At 39.4% G+C, this 19,470-nt stretch overlaps 1 protein-coding gene across 4 annotated transcripts in view; it reads left to right on the top strand.

Moving 5' to 3' along the window:
* luc7l (LUC7-like) overlaps positions 1-19,041 on the top strand; it is a 43,804-nt gene extending 24,763 nt beyond the window's left edge. Inside the window, exons 5-10 of one of the 4 annotated variants that reach the window (XM_012970286.3) lie at positions 2,657-2,800; positions 5,036-5,212; positions 10,520-10,608; positions 10,692-10,721; positions 13,199-13,401; positions 18,683-19,041. In XM_012970286.3, coding sequence (XP_012825740.1) covers positions 2,657-2,800; positions 5,036-5,212; positions 10,520-10,608; positions 10,692-10,721; positions 13,199-13,367 — 609 coding nt within the window. In that variant the 3' untranslated portion in view covers positions 13,368-13,401; positions 18,683-19,041. Of the gene's footprint in view, positions 1-2,656; positions 2,801-5,035; positions 5,213-10,519; positions 10,609-10,691; positions 10,722-13,198; positions 13,402-18,679 lie in introns of all 4 variants that reach the window. The other 3 variants (XM_018097077.2, NM_001005458.1, XM_012970287.3) reach the window with 3 other exon arrangements.
* The last annotated feature ends 429 nt before the right edge of the window (positions 19,042-19,470 follow it).

The following is a 19,470-nucleotide window of genomic DNA, read 5'->3' as shown; positions in this document are numbered from 1 at the left end:
ATCTGCCTGGGCCTCCTCAACTGGCAACACAAGCTGCAGGGACAAGCTGTCAAGGTCCAGACGGACAACTCCACAGTGGTGGCATACATCAACCACCAGGGCGGCACAATAAGCAGAATGGCCCTGAACGAAGTCAGGCGCATCTTCCAGTGGACGGAGGACAACCAGACGCACCTGTCGGCCATCTACATCCCAGGACTGCAAAACTGGGAGGCGGACTTCCTAAGCAGACAGGCCTTAGACCCAGGCGAGTGGTCACTAAAGGATGACATTTTTCACGAGATAACACTAAGATGGGGCATACCAGAGGTGGATCTCGTGGCGACAAGGCAAAACCGAAAGGTGCCAAACTTTTTCGCCAGGTACCGGGACCGGCTGGCGTTGGGGGCCGATGCTCTAACATCCCCCTGGGACTTTCGCCTTGCCTACTCTTTTCCACCTCTTCCCCTTCTCCCCAGGACGATAAAAAAGCTCCGGACGGAGCACACTACACTCATCCTCATAGCTCCCAGGTGGCCTCGCCGCACCTGGTTCTCAGATCTCGTCACTCTATCGGTGGGAGAACCCTGGACCCTTCCCCTGCAGCCGGACCTTCTATTCCAAGGCCCAATACTACATCCAAGCCAGCCTCAGCTTGACGGCATGGCTCTTGAGACTCGCATTCTGAAGCACAAAGGGTTCTCTGACGCAGTTGTGCTCACCACGCAAACCAGTCTCTGCCAAAACATACCACCGGGTATGGGCAACCTACCAACACTGGTCCAACCAGAATGACGCAGACTTCGAGACCCTATCAGTTCCTTGCATCCTGGAATTTCTACAGAGCGGCCTATCGAAGGGACTGACCTTGGGCTCCCTCAAGTCACAAGTCTCAGCCCTGTCAATCCTTTTTCAGCAACGGTTAGCACTCCTCCCAGATGTCAAAACCTTTCTCCAAGGGGTAGCCCACGTGGCACCGCCCTTCAGAGTCCCGTCCCCAACATGGGACCTCACAGTGGTGTTACGGGCCCTCCAGCGGGGGCCCCCTTTGAACCGCTTGCGTCAGTTTCCCTTCAGTGGCTCACATGGAAGACTGTTTTCCTTCTAGCAATAGCATCAGCAAGACATGTCTCGGAGCTCAGCACCTTATCCTGCAAGGCACCCTTCCTGGTGTTCCATCACAACAGACGGTCCTCCACACCATCCCTCCCTTCCTACCGAAGGTCATTTCGTCCTTCCACCTCAACCAAGAAATCACAGTACCAAGCTTCTGCCCGACACCCTCCAACCCAAAGGAGGTGGCCCTACATTCCCTGGATCCTGTGCGGGCCCTCAAATTCTATCTCCATAAGGTCCAGGACCTTCGTAAGTTGGACTCTCTTTTTGTTCTCTTCTCGGATCCACGACAGGGGGCCTCTGCCACCAAAACATCCATTTCCCGCTGGATCAAACAAGCCATCCAGCAAGCATACTCTGCCCAAGGCCGGACACCTCTATTGGGCATCAGGGCTCACTCCACCCGGGGTATGAATATGTCCTGGGCCTTCCGGAACCAAGCATCAGCTGAGCAGCTGTGCAAGGCGGCCACGTGGACTTAACATAGTAACATAGTAAGTTGGGTTGAAAAAAGACATACGTCCATCAAGTTCAACCATAATGCCTATATATAACCTGCCTAACTACTAGTTGATCCAGAGGAAGGCAAAAAACCCCATCTGAAGCCTCTCTAATTTGCCACAGAGGGGAAAAAATTCCTTCCTGACTCCAAGATGGCAATCGGACCAGTCCCTGGATCAACTAGTACTAAGAGCTATCTCCCATAACCCTGTATTCCCTCACTTGCTAAGAATCCATCCAGCCCCTTCTTAAAGTTATATAATGTATCAGCCAGCACGACTGATTCGGGGAGGGAATTCCAGAACCTCACAGCTCTCCTTTCCGAATGTTTAAATGGAACCTCCCTTTTTCTAAATGGAGTGGGTGCCCTCGTGTCCGTTGGAAGGACCTACTGGTAAATAAAACATTAGAAAGGTTATTATATGATCCCTTTATATATTTATACATAGTTATCATGTCCACTCCTTCATAAAATTCTACCAATTCGATACCTTTGCGGCAGATGACACCCGCTTTGGCAGAAAAGTTCTCCAGGCCACAGTGGAAGCTCACACCTAGGTCTCACGCCCACCCTTCTATCACGGGGACAGCTTTGGTACGTCCCCACTGTTCCTGTGTCCCCCAAGCAGACAGTGGAGAAAAGGAGATTTTGTGTACTCATCGCTTGGGGGACACAGGACTTCCCTCCCTGGATAGAGACCTAGCAGAACTTCACACATGATCGGGCAACTACCGGTTCCTTTATAGTTAATAGTTAAACAGTTAAGAATTGATTCCAAGTTACATTACACGCCTGTTTTTTCTTTGGTACTGAACTGGGCTCCTCCTGCTGGGGGTATAACCAGTGGAGGAGGACCTGGTTCTTCTTTGTATTGTTGTGTCCTGCCTCCCAGTGGTACCAGCTGTACCCCACTGTTCCTGTGTCCCCAAGCGACTTTGTAACCTGTGACTTTTATAAAGTCCAAGCTTTTTAAAGGCAATGGTTATATGTATGTGTATACATTTTAATAATTTTGTTTTCTGCAGTTAACTAAATAGATTTTGCTTTTTTGCATTCTAGGCAGAAAAGGTTCATGAGCTGAATGAAGAAATAGGAAAACTTCTAGCAAAAGCCGAACAGCTGGGAGCTGAAGGGAATGTAGACGAAGCTCAAAAAATCCTTATGGAGATGGAAAAAGTGAAAGGCAGAAAAAGAGAAGCAGAGGTTATTGGCCCTTTTTGATAGATTTGCAAATACTGATATCCTTCTCTGAAGTTTTTTTTTTTTTTTTTTGCTTGAAAACCAAAGATTTATAGTACACTCCTAGGTTTTGTACTTTTTGTCATTTTCAGTGGTTGTATGGGGTCTGTTTTCTGGAATGCTTAGGTGTATGTGTTTTTTTTTTTCTCAGATAAAGGTTCTTTATCTGAAAGTTAGAATTAAATAACCTTTATAGGGTTGCTTTGGCACCAATATATATTTATTTTTGTAAAACATCCTGTGTGTAAGATAACTTTCCCATATTTCAGGGCTTTCTGCTAACAGGTTTGTAAGCTTTATCAGAAAGGTCTATGTAAATACAGCCATAAGCACTCACAGAAACGCTGCACTGACTTCTCTGAAAAAAGATTAGTTGTGTCTGTAATTCCTGTGCCACAGACACACAGCTTTCTGTTCTCTGCTCTTTCCTGCTCCCCCCTCCCTCAAGAATGCTAAGAACTTACTCCCCCCCCCCTTAGGAATGTGGATCTGAGCCAATCAGCAGGAAGCTGACTCATATTCTTACTAACTGAGCATGTTCAGTTTGATCTTGGCGTCTGTACAGGAGTGAGGCATAATGGGAACTTTCTTTACTCAGCTCAGCGTTTTTTCTTCCTGTTTGGCTTCAGATCTTCTGAACAGTAATAGTAAGGGCACTATTGAGACAACTGAAGGTATGCCTGCAGCTTGAGAACTCTTTACTAGCCTTTTCTTCTCCTTTGCATCTATGCATCTATAATTTTTCATCAGTCCTTTTAATTGGAAAACATTTTTCCTTTTTCACGTGATTTGCTATAAAGCCATTAAAGAGAGAGAGGTTCTAAACCTCTTCCCAAATAAGTACCTCAGCAGCAAACAGTGGTAAATGCATCTATAGGCAGAACTGGGTTTTTTCCTGTCAGAATCCTCCCTTTCAAAGCTTCATTCTGCTGCCAGGTAGTCCCTTACAATGATGGCCTGTGAAGGGTCACATGTTCTCACTCTGAAATTGTATTTAAGAAACATTCCAATCCTTTATCCTTCGTGGACCAATTAAATATCCAGGTTTCAGCCATCCTGGGGGACTCAAGTGTTCTCTTAGTATTTATGGCCCTTCTAGAGCATCTATTTGAGCCAGAGGCTTTCATCCCTCTTTCTGTGCTTTTCCAGGGATGGGCTCTTTGTGATGGTCTCATCCTGTTAGGATTAGGACTAGCAACTTATTAGTTGCAAGATATACTGCCCTTCAATATTTCATTTGCCCCAAACTGCAAAAAAAAAGCCAAATTTAGCTCTGCTCTGTTCTCTAGGTAATTGGTAAGAACTGAATGTTTTTTGTTCATAGTTTTTATTGCAAAAGCCAGAGACTCCTCAAGAAGGCACTGCATCTTTTAGATACACATTAGCCAGAGGTAAAAAAAACATTTGTATTACTGTGACAAGGGAATCTCCAGGAGTGGTTAGCTTCATTCTTTAGGTTTCTAGGTTTCCCTGAAATGTCGCAAAGAGAGGGATTTGTGTATGTGTTACAGGCCTTTCTGTTCCATCTTTTGGAATGTAGGTTCTTTTTGTATTTTCTATGCATAACTGAAGGCCTGCTGGTTGTGGGTAATCGGTAAGTGTATGGTGGATAGAGGGACTACATGTAAGTTAAAGATACAAGTAAAAGTTACATATGTCCTAGTGGTTGATGTTATACCAGATAGTCTGTAAACAAAGTGCTTGCTCAGGTAACTTTTATCTGCCAAATATTCAATGCATTTATATGTGAATATTTTATATAGTATTTCAAGTGAGTTATACTGTTATAACTGAACAAGTTGATTATTTAACAAAACTGTATAAGGAAGTAAATGATAATATTTTCGAATTTGGTTCTTGGTATAAATTCAAACTGTAAGAAACACTGCTTGATTTAAGGTGTACAATTTCCCCTTATTGGCAGGATTGTGATTCTGGAAGACTGGTAGGGTTTCCATTCAAAATTTCATTTCAATTCAAAATCACTGTAGTTGTTAATTGTGTTAAACATACTGAGAAAGGTCAAAAGGTTTGTTTAAGAACAAGCAAAATGATTAATTGCATGACTTGTGTAACTGTTTTTTAGTTTTGCGTAAACATTAAATAATAAAGGTTTCACTTGTATAGCGTGATGGTATATTGACAAAAATATCTTACTCAATTCTTTATCATTAATTATCATACTTTTTGTGCATGCAGGAAGAGTACCGTAACTCAATGCCAGCATCAAGTTTCCAGCAGCAGAAATTACGAGTGTGTGAAGTCTGTTCTGCCTACCTTGGTCTCCATGACAATGACCGTCGACTTGCTGATCATTTTGGAGGCAAATTGCATTTAGGGTTTATTTTGATTCGTGAAAAACTGGAAATGCTGAGGGTAAGTATCAACAACCTAATAAATGTTAATGTGCAAACTGAATTACTGGTCTCCAGACTGCTTTAAAAACCATTGTAAAAAGTTTGGTGCCTCTTGAGTTTCAAAACACACTAAATATATGTAGGTGGTGACTCTTACCAGAAAGTCAGCAGAAATTATATGGGTTGCTTTTAAATGCATCTGGTACACAGTACTGTATTCTGGATATCCCTTAAAGGAGAAGGAAAAGCTAAGTCACTTGGGGGTGCCAAAATGTTAGGCACCCCCAAGTGACTTGAATCGATTACCTTTTACCCCGGGCTGGTGCCCCTGTACGGAGAGAACAGCACCAGCCCGGGGTAGCAGCGATCGCTTCCTCCTTCCTTCTTGCCGCGCATGCGCCTGACTCTCAGTCAAGGCTTAGCGAAGGCGGAAGGAGGAAGCACATCGCCCCAGGTGCCCCGGGCTGGTGCAGTTTTCTCCTAACAGGGGCACCAGCCCGGGGTACAAGGTAAGCAATTCAAGTCACTTGGGCTTGCTTAACATTTTAGCACCCCCAAGTGACTTAGCCTTTCCTTCTCCTTTAAGGCAGTGTGTAGTCTATTGCGTTGTCTCATCTTGGAACTGATGGAAGCTGTTCTCTTTCTCACAAAAGCTTCATCAATAAGTCACGTAAGGCTTCTTTTATCACCATGGGGGAACAAATTCAGCATATTAGGAGCTTTAATTAGTAGCTGTTTACATACTAAATTGACCACATCTAGACAATTAATTTGAGGTTTGTGACAACAGAGGCTGAATCAGTTTCCTACATTATGTAATCCCTGTTTTCTGTCAGAGATCTGTTGGATTTAGAAAATACCATAGAGCAAAGTGTCTAGTTTTTGTCTAAGTGCTCTGCATAGAACCCCATAATGTCTTTTTAGCACTAAGCAATGCCTACACAGTAGAGCCTCTGATAAAACTGTAGTTATAGGCATGGCATTTTTTATGCAGTAAATTATGCAGGCACTGAGGGGTCACAATCCATTTAATTAAAACATTCCGTTGCTGATTTTTTGTTTCTGGGATTCCCTTTTCTAACAAAGGGGAGTGGAATGTGACTTTGTGCATTTTATTTCTGCAGTTTTTTGCTAGTAAATGTGTTGGGCATGTGCCATAGACATTAGGCATGGAGACTTTTTTTTTTTTTTTTTTTAAAACACTTGCAAGCAGATTTGTTGACGTTTATATTTTGATGTTTGATTATGAAGAAAAAAATCACTAATACCTGATTTTTAAATGTTGAAAATATGCTTCCCATTGACATATAGAATCTTGCGGGAAAACCTTAATTTAAATTAATTCAAGATTGTGTTTTTTTTCTGGAATTGCAGATAAACAAAAATTCTAATTTTAACACAGATTCAAAGCAATTTTGATTTTACACATTTGGTTTTAGTTGTCAATTCTTTTTGGTTTATAATATCACTTTAAAGTCTGACAGTTTGACATTGCTGGGCTCTTTTCTTTTACATGTGATAGCAAAACATCAGGATGCTGCTTCTTTATAGATTTACATGTTATTCTGACCCTTTTTCTGTTATAGGTCCTATTTTAGTGCAGTTGTATAGAATATTCTCGTACTGGCATAGAGCTTAAATACCAACATTTGAATAATTTGAGGCTTTAATTTTTGTTTTTAAGAATAATGCATAATGGGTATCCACATTGGCATAAAGCTGCTTGTGGGGAAAAGGTTATCTAAAACTTCAGATCAGTCTTAAACATAATGTATGAAAGCTGTTTAAAAGGGAATAAACATATTTACAAGTTCTTTACCACTTCTTCCTGAAGCCATGGAGAGCCACAGTCTCTCAAGATGGTACCAGTACTCTTCCTCTGAATAACATAAAGATGTGAATAACTACTCTGTAGCTGGTGAGTACTGGTATAAAACTTAAAGGTAGAGGCAATAAAATTTATGCATATTTTAGAGCAGCATTACATATTCAAAATGAAACTAGAAATCAAAGCTGAGGAGCACAAGAGGCAAACCTTTTTAGACTTTTAAATTGATCACGTCTAGGAATTTTATCAGCAAGATCATCTTTGTAACGAGTGTTTTGAAGAAAGACAGTACGCATACAATTTTTTTTGTATAAATGTAATTTAATGTCTGCTATCATTCATTAAACAGGGACATTTCTGGGTATATAAAATACACACTTATGCATTAGCATTAATGGTTCAGTTCATCTTCAGGTAAAACAGTGCGATTCTATATAAATTTTAAAAATAAACAGGTTTGCAGTTGGTTTTCTTGTTGAATTCTTTGCCACCTGCACTGGGAGGGAGCTCCAGGTGCAGGCAGGCATGTTTGTTCACATGCATGCACATAGCCGGAGAGTCTTGGCTTGCTCATTATGCGTATGTGCGTGACATATTACTGCTGTAGTGTGATCCTGCATCACTTGTACTTATAATGAGTGGGCTGAAACACTCCTCATTATGTGTAGCGTTCTAATATGGGTGCCCAAATCACAAGCTCCCTCCCAGGGAGGACGACATTGAAGTGTAGACTCTAGTGGGGAAAGCTTAAGCTTTAAGTAATTAAACATACAATGCACATTTTTTTTACTGAAAGCACAGGTTAAACAAGTATTCTTAATAGTCGTTTTTCTGGGTCAAGCTTAAATGTTCTAATATTAAGCCACAAACGCATTCTGCTCTCCAAAATAAATTCAAAATAGTTTTTATTAAAGCATGATTAAAAAGCACATACCAACCCACAGATTTCAGCCTTATGTGAAAAGCAAGGCTGCTCTCCCTCTGCCAGAGAAAGGCAAGAGGCCATTTGGCTGCAGAAAAAACATGTCTGCAAAGAATGTTACCAAGAAAGTTATGTGGGGGCAGCACAGTGGCTCAGCGGGGTAGTACATTTGGTTTGCAGTGCTGGGGTCCTGAATTGAATCCCAGCCAGGGCTCTATCTGCAAAAAGGTTAATTGGCTTCTGACTAAATTGTCCATTGCATTTGTGAATGTGATAGGGACCTTAAATTGTAAGATCCTCTGGGGCAGGGACTAAATAAATGATGAATAAACTCTGTAAAGCACTGTGTAAATGTGTCAGCGCTATATAAGGAGCAATAACTATAGCTTTATTGAAGTCTTTAATAGGGTAATTAAGGAGCAAATGGAGTGATGAGTTTGGAATATTTTGACATAAACAGTTTCCACAGAATGACAGGTTTTATGATTTTGTCCGGAATTCTTTAGTTATGGGACAAGACCACCAGATATGTATCTAGGAGCCATTGTCTGAACACCCCCTAAAACAGACTGGAGAATTGGTAAAGTAGATTTTATGTTTTGTTTGTGGGTCAGATACCATCTAATTAGTATTTTAAATAAAAACATGTTTGAGATGTTGCTAGTGGAAGATCTAGTTTTGTTTTCAATATTGTTCCGCAGGCCTAAATCTTGTTCTCACTGTGCTATTACAGTATGAGACATGCATTTTTGTACCTTCTTTTTCTCTCTTCTCCTCCACCAGTTTAAGACTGGGGTACTCAAAAATGCAGTGTATTTTTCATTATCTGGTAATCCGGTTGAGGCTAGGGAAGGGGTTTAAAGGAGAAAGAAAGGCAAAGTCACTTGGGGGTGCCAAAATGTTAGGCACCCCCAAGTGACTTAAATCGCCTACCTTATACCCCGGGCTGGTGCCCCTGTTCGGAGAGAACAGCACCAACCCTTGGGGTAGCTGCAGCGCTTCCTCCTTCTCTCTCATGCGCCGACCACTGGCATTTTAGGAAAAGGAAGGAGAAAGCGCTCCGCTACAGGTACCCCGGCTGGTGCTATTTTACCAAACAGGGGCACCAGCCCAGGGTACAAGGTAAGCGATTAAAGTCACTTGGGGGTGCCTAACATTTTGGCACCCCCAAGAGACTTTGCCTTTCCTTCTCCTTTAAGGAGTTTTTTAAGCACTTGGGCTACGTTTGTACTGTAAGGACTTTTTCAACAACTTTTAGGGACTGTGTGTGGTTTTCCACGTACTGGGTGGTTTTCAGATATATTTTATGCTCAAGTGCTGGGTTATATTTAAATGAAGATGTCACATGAAGCTGATTGAGCTTGTTGGGAGTCTTGTGACCATAACATACTTTGGAGGGCCATGAGTTGAATTGTGCCCTTCAGTTGGACAGACTTGACCTAGATTATAATAAGCTACTGCTATGGCATACTTGTTCTGTCTGTACATATTCTTGAGAAATCTAATTGTGTGATATGCAGATGATAAGGATCAATCCAGAGGGCCAGTCTCTAGGAACTCATGCAATACACATGTGTATTGCATGAACCTTATACACCCATTATTATAAGTTTAGCTAAAACCACTGTTTTATGAAATATAAAAAAAAAAAAAAAGTGCAAAAATGTATGCATAAATATAGAATTAACAAGAGATCCTCTGCTCTCACCCATTATCAATATATATAGGACATTAAGACATTCTGTGCATTAAGCTACCAAGATATGTGCTCCCCTTTAAGCAAAACAGGGATTGTTTGTCCATATATTGCAATATGCATCAAGCTGGCCAACTAAGTCAGTCATCCACTCCGGCCAGTCCTATACTCTTTTATTTGATTCATTAGGAATTCTACTGCTTCAAAATAAATTTTGCAAAGGTACTGAGTTTTACTTGCAACTTACTTGCTTTCAAAGTTAAAACCCCCAAATGGTTGCCCTTTTATTGGCTCCACTGGGATCACCTGACTGTAGCTGGGAAGGGTGGGAGCTACAGCATGGAGCTGGCCCCTGCTCCTGTATAAACTATAGCAAAAAAGGGAAAGTTGTGCTCCGACAACAAAATCTGTATAATAAAAGTCTATTGCAAATTAAACAAAAAATAGTTATACATTTCTGCTCAACTTGTGCGATAGAAATAGAGATCATAATAAAAAAGGTATTTAGGTATGTTAAGATGACAGGTCCCCCTTACATCATTCCTACAATAATTCAAATTAGTTTTTATGCTAAAGTTACCACATACAGCTGCATAGGCTTCGCTTTTAAACTAGAGTATCATTTACAAACAATGACATCCCATTTATTCAATTTGAACCAACTATCTGTTCTAGACTCATGTTCATGGGCTTGATATGACTGAAAAAATTGTTTAAAAATCATTTCTAGAGTCATGAAAATTTCTTTGTGGTCCTCATCCAGTCAAGTTACATTGCTTAAACATATTTTTACAGGTTTTAAGAAGTACATGATTTTCCTCATTTAGAGGGTGTTGGTTCTTTAATTGTTAAGTTTATTTTTTCTATCTTATCTAATTAGAGAACAGTTGCAGAAAAGCAGGAGAAACGGAACCAAGATCGATTAAGGAGAAGAGAAGAAAGAGAAAGAGATGACCGATTGGGCAGACGGTTTGTATTATTATTATTGTTTAGACCATTCATAACCATACAATACTTATCAATGTTAATTTTCTTTCGGTTTTGGTAAACAGGTCGAAATCCAAAAGCAGAGATCGCCGAAGGTGAGTTTAAAATAAATTATATTTAAATATATGAGTCCAGTTTATCGGCACTCACCATACGCAATAGTCAAAAGCCGGGTGCACATCAAATATCACATTCGCTCCATAGAAGGCACTCACGGCATGTAGGCTATGAAGAAATTCTTTATTGATTCTCCAAATCAACGCGTTTCAACCCACTAGGGATTGTCGTCAGGATAATAATAAGTGAAGTGCAGCATTAAATCCACAAACCATGCAATCAGTATTCAGCAACAATTAACCCTTTAAGTATAAGTGTACAGAGAGTCACACATAACTTCATAATGCAAACCATTACTGACTCATAAAACACCATATATTGCACCATAATAAAAGGAGCAATTACTGTGCATAGTAACCATATTCATAGTAATCAAAAGTGTGATCCCAAACACATTAATAAATCTATATAGCTTTAAATATAATAAATAGTGACATAGTAATAAAATCTGTAGAAGACAGTGTCACAGTATAAAATACTTCAAAGCAAATATTGTGTTAATTCAGTGTATACCAGATTTAGAAAAAAGAGGAATAAAATCATGTATATAAAAACAAAATCGAGGTATCAAATGAGGATATCAATTTATTATAAGAAGTCAAGATCAAGTTGAGGAGGATTGTTCATAGTTAATCAGTGGCCATAATCATTAACTTATTGCTCCATAATGCTTAATAAAAAGTATAATAAAGAAAATCCATTTCAACCATAAGCTATTAATCAGGGTATCTGGAACTGTAGGTGCGACAGAGTTCAAGTCCAGAGTTCACAAAAAGCATGATAATGAAAACATTTAATTCAAACCCCGTGGGGCTATCGTATGAAGTCTCCGGATCCACTGTGCTTCCCTCTGTAAGAACACCTTGGCTCTATCGCCACCCCTAAGTAGTGGGGGGACATGGTCGATCAAAATAGCTCTCAACATCGGTAAAGAATGTTTTTAATTGGCAAAGTGTCTTGTCAGCGGAACATCAGATTTCCCAGTAGCTAGTGCCATGCATTTATATATATATATATATATATATATATATATATATATATATATATATATATCTCTATCCATTTTTCAAAAACACAATTTTTTTTTATATATTTAATTTTGAAATTTCACATGGGGCTAGCCATATTCTTCATTTCCCAGGGTGACACAACCGTGTGACCTGTGCTCTGATAAACTTAAGTTACACTTAACTACTGAGCTGCAAGTTGGAGTGATATCACCCCCTTCCCTTTCCCCCCCAGCAGTGGATCAGCGCCTTTAGGGGTATCAAGTAAGCGATTATAATCACTATTGTTGTCTAACACTTGTCACACCTTGGTGATTATAATTTTCCTTCTCCTTTAAAAATTGCCTCCATTTTATAACTTTTTCTTTAAAAATGCAAAATGTTAAATTATGCACCCAACCACAGGCCTAAAACTCAAAAATGCATTTTGTTAACACACTGGTATAAATAATCACACTGCCAATTTACTTGTCATATCATTTACACAAATAACCATTACACTTGGCCTAGGTCTAGCCAGCTTTAGGCAAAACTAAAGTTACGATATGAACAAGTGACAACTTGGGAAAACAAAGCAAGAGGGAAATGTATGCATTTAGCCCTTAATATTTTCTTTAAACATATAAGTTCTAGTAGTTCAACAAAAAAACTAGTCTTAACACATGACTGAATGTTGAATAATTCTGGGCAACATCTAAAAAACTAAGGAGGAGCACTGGGGAAATGTAAAAAAAAAAAAATAATTGTGGCCCTTTAAACAGAGCAGACACCTTAGAATTTGAACAACAATAGATAAAAGCTGATTTCTAGTTTCTAAACAGTGTCAACATATTTTCTTTATATATTTTAGAGGTGTTATTGTCCAGGCAAGTGAAAATCGGCACAAAGATTTCTTCATTTTGTATAGAGTATTTTTCAGGCTCGGTAGTTAAGGGGGTAGGAGGTTATGATGGGATCCATTGAAAATGTATAATCTGCAGGGATATGAGATGAAGAAAAGAAATGTTTACTTCAAGAAATGTATTTTTTTTAAAGAAATTGTAATGATATAGAATATGGTTCAGTGCAGTCCTTAAGAGTAAAGAAAAGGGTGAGATTTGTACCGTATAAGATTAGTCTGAAATGGAAATTGTTTAATTTGGTAAATAAATTGGTAACTGAACAAGATAGTCTGTGCAACAATGCAAAGTATGCAATGGAGGGACAGAGTACAAAATAAAAGTAAATTTGGAAAGCACAGAATCAAAGCAATATGAGGGGTATATTTCTTGAAAAACCATGCTACTCTTGTAAGCCATATAGCATTTATCTTACAACTTAATAGTTCAACTGTAACACTAGTCTTTTGCACAAATAAAATTAGTATTTTAATTTAAAAATAATGGTAACTACTTCCAAGAACATCGGCAATATGTGTTTTACATAGTTTGCTTTTATTTTAATTTAAGGTCACGCTCCAAGGAAAGGAGAAGACGACGGTCACGATCCTCATCCCGTGATAGAAGAAGATCTCGATCAAGGTCAAGGGACCGACATAGGCGCCATCGCAGTCGATCAGGAAGTCGCAACAGAAGTCATCACCGTAGTTCGAGGGACAGAGGATCAAAGCACAAGTAACACCTGTTTAAGGAAACGGCAACAACAAAATTGGGTACTGCACAAGCACCACATTTTGCTACACTGGGTTTGGATGTATATAGACTTGCAAAAATGCAGTGTTTATCTGATGTAGAGCATTTAATTTTCATCTAACCTCGGCATAGAACTAAAGCTTTTTTCCCCCCCTAATACATCAAGATTGCCTTGCTTAGAGATATACTACCAGTATAACACAAAGTTTCTTCACTGAAAATGTATATGGTTTAGTGAATGAAAGTAGTGTATTTTTGAAAACATTATAGTAACTTTTCATATTGTATGTTTACACGTACACACACATTTCTGCTTTCTCCCAGGAGGGTAGTGGCAATCAAAGTGCCAATAACGATCCACAGCTGTCATGCAACTCTTTACTGAAAATTACCTACACTGTCCCAGCATTTAAAGCAGTCTGAATACATCCAACAAAAGAATGTGTGATTTGAATTTTTGGAATAACAAGGACGAGGTGACTCAAAGCGCAGATCCACTTCTTAGCCTTACGCTGGACAGCATAGGAGAGTGAATCCACTTTTTTCAGCCTCATGGAAAAACAGGGCTGAGAGAAGTAGCTATATATGCTTTGTGTGACCTCACCCTAAGATCGCTTTAAATACACTAAACCATATAGTTTTTTTGAATAAAAAATTTAAACAAAAACATTGTATGACAGCCTCATGGTATGTGGCATTTATAATATAATAAAGCAGGTTTAATTTCTAGACACCAAGAGAATAATCAATGATTTTATGGCATTTTCTGTTGCGCTTTAATTTGCTTTATGTGTAGACTCTGAACTGTTGCAGTACTGATACATTTGTCAGAAGCATTTTGACATTAGCAACTATTGTATCAATTGGAACAGCTGCCTTTAACAAAACTCAGGGATTATACTCAGCAGGGTCAGCGATAAGAAATGTATTGACTAATGTATCAAATTAGAACAGGTTACAAAGTCCGGGAGTTGCTTTTGGGAGATATGAGAAGGTGAAAAATGAAACTTTAAACTTCTATATTGAAAACATATATATATATATATATAAACAGAATAACAGTGGGTATTGAGAGCGCTAAAATAACGGGAGTGATATACAGTGGTGTAAAAAACTATTTGCCCCCTTCCTGATTTCTTATTCTTTTGCATGTTTGTCACACTTAAATGTTTCTGCTCATCAAAAACCATTAACTATTAGTCAAAGATAACATAATTGAACACAAAATGCAGTTTTTAAATGAAGGTTTACGTTAAGAGAGAAAAAAAACTCCAAATCTACATGGCCCTGTGTGAAAAAGTGATTGTCCCCCTTGTTAAAAAATAACTTAACTGTGGTTTATCACACCCGAGTTCAATTTCTGTAGTCACCCCCAGGCCTGATTACTGCCAGACCTGTTTCAATCAAGAAATCACTTCAAATAGGAGCTACCTGACACAGAGAAGTAGACCAAAAGCACCTCAAAAGCATGCCAAGATCCAAAGAAATTCAGGAACATATGAGAACAAAAGTAATTGAGATCTATCAGTCTGGTAAAGGTTATAAAGCCATTTCTAAAGCTTTGGGACTCCAGCGAACCACAGTGAGAGCCATTGTCCACAAATGGCAAAAACATGGAACAGTGGTGAACCTTCCCAGGAGTGGCCGGCCGACCAAAATTACCCCAAGAGCGCAGAGACAACTCATCCGAGAGGCCACAAAAGACCCCAGGACAACATCTAAAGAACTGCAGGCCTCACTTGCCTCAATTAAGGTCAGTGTTCACGACTCCACCATAAGAAAGAGACTGGGCAAAAACGGCCTGCATGGGCGAACATTATGGCTCGTCTCAATTTTGCTAAAAAACATCTCAATGATTGCCAAGACTTTTGGGAAAATACCTTGTGGACCGACGAGACAAAAGTTGAACTTTTTGGAAGGTGCGTGTCCCATTACATCTGGCGTAAAAGTAACACAGCATTTCAGAAAAAGAACATCATACCAACAGTAAAATATGGTGGTGGTAGTGTGATGGTCTGGGGTTGTTTTGCTGCTTCAGGACCTGGAAGGCTTGCTGTGATAGATGGAACCATGAATTCTACTGGTCTACCAAAAAATCCTGAAGGAGAATGTCCGGCCATCTGTTCGTCAACTCAAGCTGAAGCGATCTTGGGCGCTGCAGCAGGACAATGACCCAAAACACACCAGCAAATCCACCTCTGAATGGCTGAAGAAAAACAAAATGAAGACTTTGGAGTGGCCTAGTCAAAGTCCTGACCTGAATCCTATGGAGATGTTGTGGCATGACCTTAAAAAGGCGGTTCATGCTAGAAAACCCTCAAATAAAGCTGAATTACAACAATTCTGCAAAGATGAGTGGGCCAAAATTCCTCCAGAGCGCTGTAAAAGACTCGTTGCAAGTTATCGCAAACGCTTGATTGCAGTTATTGCTGCTAAGGGTGGCCCAACCAGTTATTAGGTTCAGGGGGCAATTACTTTTTCACACAGGGCCATGTAGGTTTGGATTTTTTTTCTCACTAAATAATAAAAACCCTCATTTAAAAACTGCATTTTGTGTTTACTTGTGTTATCTTTGACTAATAGTTAAATGTGTTTGATGATCAGAAACATTTTGTGTGACAAACATGCAAAAGAATAAGAAATCAGGAAGGGGGCAAATAGTTTTTCACACCACTGTATGTTTGAAAGGAAAAAAGGGAGCGGGAGATCCTCCATAGCTGAACTGCAACTCACCGATTGATGCCTATAAGTGTATCCAAATTATAGCATGAAGAGTAGGACTGCTATTGAATTGTGTACTGCATTAGTATTAGGTATGAGTACGGCATTGCTAGATGAAGTTACCAGCAAAAGTCACACGGCATCGCAATTAAATAAGTTTACAAGTAGGCATCAGTAGCCGTAATCATCAGTATCGTTAGCTGGAAAGCAAAAAAAAAAATTATAAGACCTGGAAAAACCAATCCGCAACATACCCACATTGGGGAAAGCACAGCGCAGGGGAAAAAATGAAGCAGTGTCAGACCAACAAATGTCAGCTAGAGTGATACTCCTCGGAATACGGCTGGTCAGCGTGTACGATCTCCGGAAACTCATCCTGTCACAGAGAGCCTATATATCAGTACAGCATTCCATATATTGTTGCAAATGTAACTATTACCATATAATTCTTTCTTGAGAGCTGCCTTAGCTCAGCCACATATTGGATATAGAGACCCATACATTAGTTTTTGATACTTTATTTTTGTGTATATTTATGTGACACTTATGTTGCAATTTTCTGCTCACTTTGCTTTCACTCACTTCACTTTACTTTATTCTGTCAGTAGTTCCTTTTCAATCTGCTGTTTCTACATCTACGGGACCCTCAGCTGTAGGCATCTGTTCCGTTTCTTATGTGCCTGCCTCTGTAGCCTATCCTACAGCACCATACTGCCACCTGCTATAAGCAATAACTACTGCATGCCAGCTACTAGCACCCCGTCACCTAAAAACTTCTGGCTGACCACCTTCCTGGCACGCTGTGAAGATACCTAGGAACGCTGTACTGATATATGGGCTCTTTGTGACAGGATGAGTTTCCCGAGATCGTACGCGCTAACCAGCCTTCTTCCGTGAAGTATCACTCTAGCTGACATTTGTTGGTCTTACAATGCATCATTTTTTCCCCTGCACTGTGCCTCGCGTGCTTTCCCCAATGAAGGTATGTTGTAGATTGGTTCATTCTACACTATTAATTCCGGCTTACAATGCCGGCAATTTGTCTGGGTCTTAGACTCAATAAAAAAAATTTTTTCGCTTTCCAGCTAACGATACTGATGATTACAGCTACTGATGCCTACTTGTAAACTTATTTAATTGCGATGCCGTGCGACTTTTGCTGGTAACTTTGCCTAGCAATGCCGCACTCATACCTAATACTAATGCAGTTCTGAGCCATCAACACTGCTAACCCAGCATTTTGTGCTGATTTTATATTTAATACCTTTGCAGGTCTGTGCTTACGCAATGCAATAGCAGTCCTGTTCTTCATGCTATAATTTGGCTACACTTATAGGCACCAATCGGTGAGTTGCAGTCCAGCTACGGAGGATCTCCCGCTCTCTTTTTTCCTTTCAAACATATCTCTCTCCCGCTATTTTAGCGCTCTCAATACCGACTCTTATTCTTTCTATTTGTGTTTATTTTTTAGATTTTTTTTTATTTTGATGCTCATTTGTTTTTGTCTATTTTTGACTTAATTAGATTGCAATTTGTCTCAACTGATGATGTCACTGCTGCTTTCCCGCCATTTTGGGTTTTTCAGGGGGGTTGTTTCCATTCACTGTAACTTTGACAAAGGCTGTGGACACAGGCGATATATATATTATATACAGCAGCGAAGAGATCCGCACTTACAGGACTTATAGAATTAATCTGGTGTTTATTGAGAAGACTAACGTTTCGGCTACCTCAGTAGCCTTTTTTCAAAGTGACTCACACAGCTAAACCAGTGTCTAATTAACATTCAGGGGCGGGAAAAGTGGGGAATGACATCATCAACACAAGTCAATCATTGGGGGAAAACACCAAAGTTGTGAATAAACAAAAGAATTTGCAAAAAAGTAAAAATAAAAGGGAATATATACACAGGAAATACAGTATATAACAACTATATACAGGAGATTCTGAAGCACTTGTGTCTCAGGAAAGCGCAACATTGTATGCTGTTAAATGTAACAAAACAGAGCTCAACTGGTGAGAAAAAAACATCAGCTACATCATCACAGATTTGTTGCAAAGTTAATTCAAGTACCTTAGAGTCAGTGAAGGAATAGGGAGTTCACACTAGGCATATGTTGCAATAATTAGGAGCGGTTACAATGTATTAGGGACTTACTGTTACAAATGTTACATCCAGTGTTGTAGCCAGATCCTGTCAGTGAGAGGCGGGAATATATATATATACAGGTCCTTCTCAAAAAATTAGCATATTGTGATAAAGTTCATTATTTTCTGTAATGTACTGATAAACATTAGACTTTCATATATTTTAGATTCATTACACACAACTGAAGTAGTTCAAGCCTTTTAGTGTTTTAATATTGATGACTTTGGCATACAGCTCATGAAAACCCAAAATTCCTATTCTGGATAATGGGTTTCCAAATAAGGGGTCCGATACCTGTACTTAAAAGCTCAAAAGAAGCAATTTCATGTTTGATGTTAACTATTTTAGTCAGGTTGAATTAGGATTTATAAGGGGTGCAACTGGTAACCTTTTACACTTTTAATGTATTTTATCCTGTTTCATTTTAGCAGTATCTAAACTTACAAGAACCTTTTAGATGAGCAGGGAATACACAAGGACCATTATGGAGACATCCAAGATCCAATGACTTTCCAGATGGTGGAGCTTGAAGTATTACACATAACATAGTTTGTGTTGCGTTTGTAAATAATTAAGCAATGTTCTACAGATTACAATTTACGGTTTTTACTTACCGGAAATTCATCTTTTTTTAAACTTAAATTTTTATTGTTTGAGCTGTGTTTGCTAAATAGTATGCTGCTTGCCCTACATTTTGAAAGTAGTGAAGTATAAATAAAGTATTCAATTTGTGAAAAATTGTATCTCTTCCTGCATTATTAAAAAAAATAAATTATAACCAAATGCATTTGTTGTAATGATAGAACCATCTTCTCTTTTTCTTTTTTTTTTTTAATCCATTTAAAGGAGACACATAGGATAAGTGAAAAAACTGTTATAAGTAATATATGGTGCTTGTTTCACTTTGGTCTAAAAATTAATGCATGTAAAAATGGCCCTTTTGTTGGAGCACCTTATAGATCCTCTTCGGTCCTTGTCTGTGATTTAAATGAAGGGTGGGCATGTCCTAATGGACCCTACCAGAATCACAGTAGGAGGAGAGTAGCCAATCACAGCCCTGCAGTCACTCAAGCAAAGACAGACTTCAGTTCCCTGTCAGTCTAGCTGCTGATTGGTTTCTCTCCTACAGTGCAGTGTGCCACCAGCCCCGCTACACAGCCTGGTAGGCAGCAGGAAATAGGAAACAGATGGGTCGGACTAGTGGGGTTTTGTAGAAATT

This window comes from Xenopus tropicalis, chromosome 9 (assembly GCF_000004195.4).
Source record: "Xenopus tropicalis strain Nigerian chromosome 9, UCB_Xtro_10.0, whole genome shotgun sequence".
Taxonomy (NCBI): domain Eukaryota; kingdom Metazoa; phylum Chordata; class Amphibia; order Anura; family Pipidae; genus Xenopus; species Xenopus tropicalis.
This window is presented reverse-complemented; position numbering and strand designations above follow the sequence as displayed.